At 57.0% G+C, this 305-nt stretch overlaps 1 protein-coding gene across 1 annotated transcript in view; it reads right to left on the reverse strand.

The window, feature by feature from the left end:
* BHQ10_010400 (uncharacterized protein) overlaps nt 1–148 on the reverse strand; it is a gene marked incomplete at both ends in the record, with an annotated part of 412 nt that extends 264 nt beyond the window's left edge. The window contains one exon of the mRNA XM_040873025.1: nt 101–148. Coding sequence (XP_040738900.1) covers nt 101–148 — 48 coding nt within the window. The remainder of the gene's footprint in view (nt 1–100) is intronic.
* Between the last annotated feature and the right edge of the window lie 157 nt (nt 149–305).

Below are 305 nucleotides of genomic sequence, written 5' to 3' on the forward strand. Positions count from 1 at the left end.
ATTAGGGATTAGGGAGGCAGCCCTAGAGCCAGCGAGCGTGCTGCTAGATGCGAGGAAAGCAAGATACGTGGCAAGGCTCCTAACATTACCAGATACGCACCCAACAGCGCAGTTGCTCCCAGTTACGCTCCGGTATGGGGACGCCCATGCCCAGCCTGGAGAGCAGCCCTTGGACGACCGAGAATGGGCCCAAAATAGGACTCAAGCGCCTAAACAGATAGGCCAACGACTAGCAAAGCACCTAGCTCAACGCCTAACCAAGGACCCGTCAGGGGGGATTGAACGTACTACGGAGTGGGCACAAG

Source organism: Talaromyces amestolkiae, assembly GCF_001896365.1.
Source record: "Talaromyces amestolkiae strain CIB chromosome Unknown scaffold77.1, whole genome shotgun sequence".
NCBI lineage: Eukaryota > Fungi > Ascomycota > Eurotiomycetes > Eurotiales > Trichocomaceae > Talaromyces > Talaromyces amestolkiae.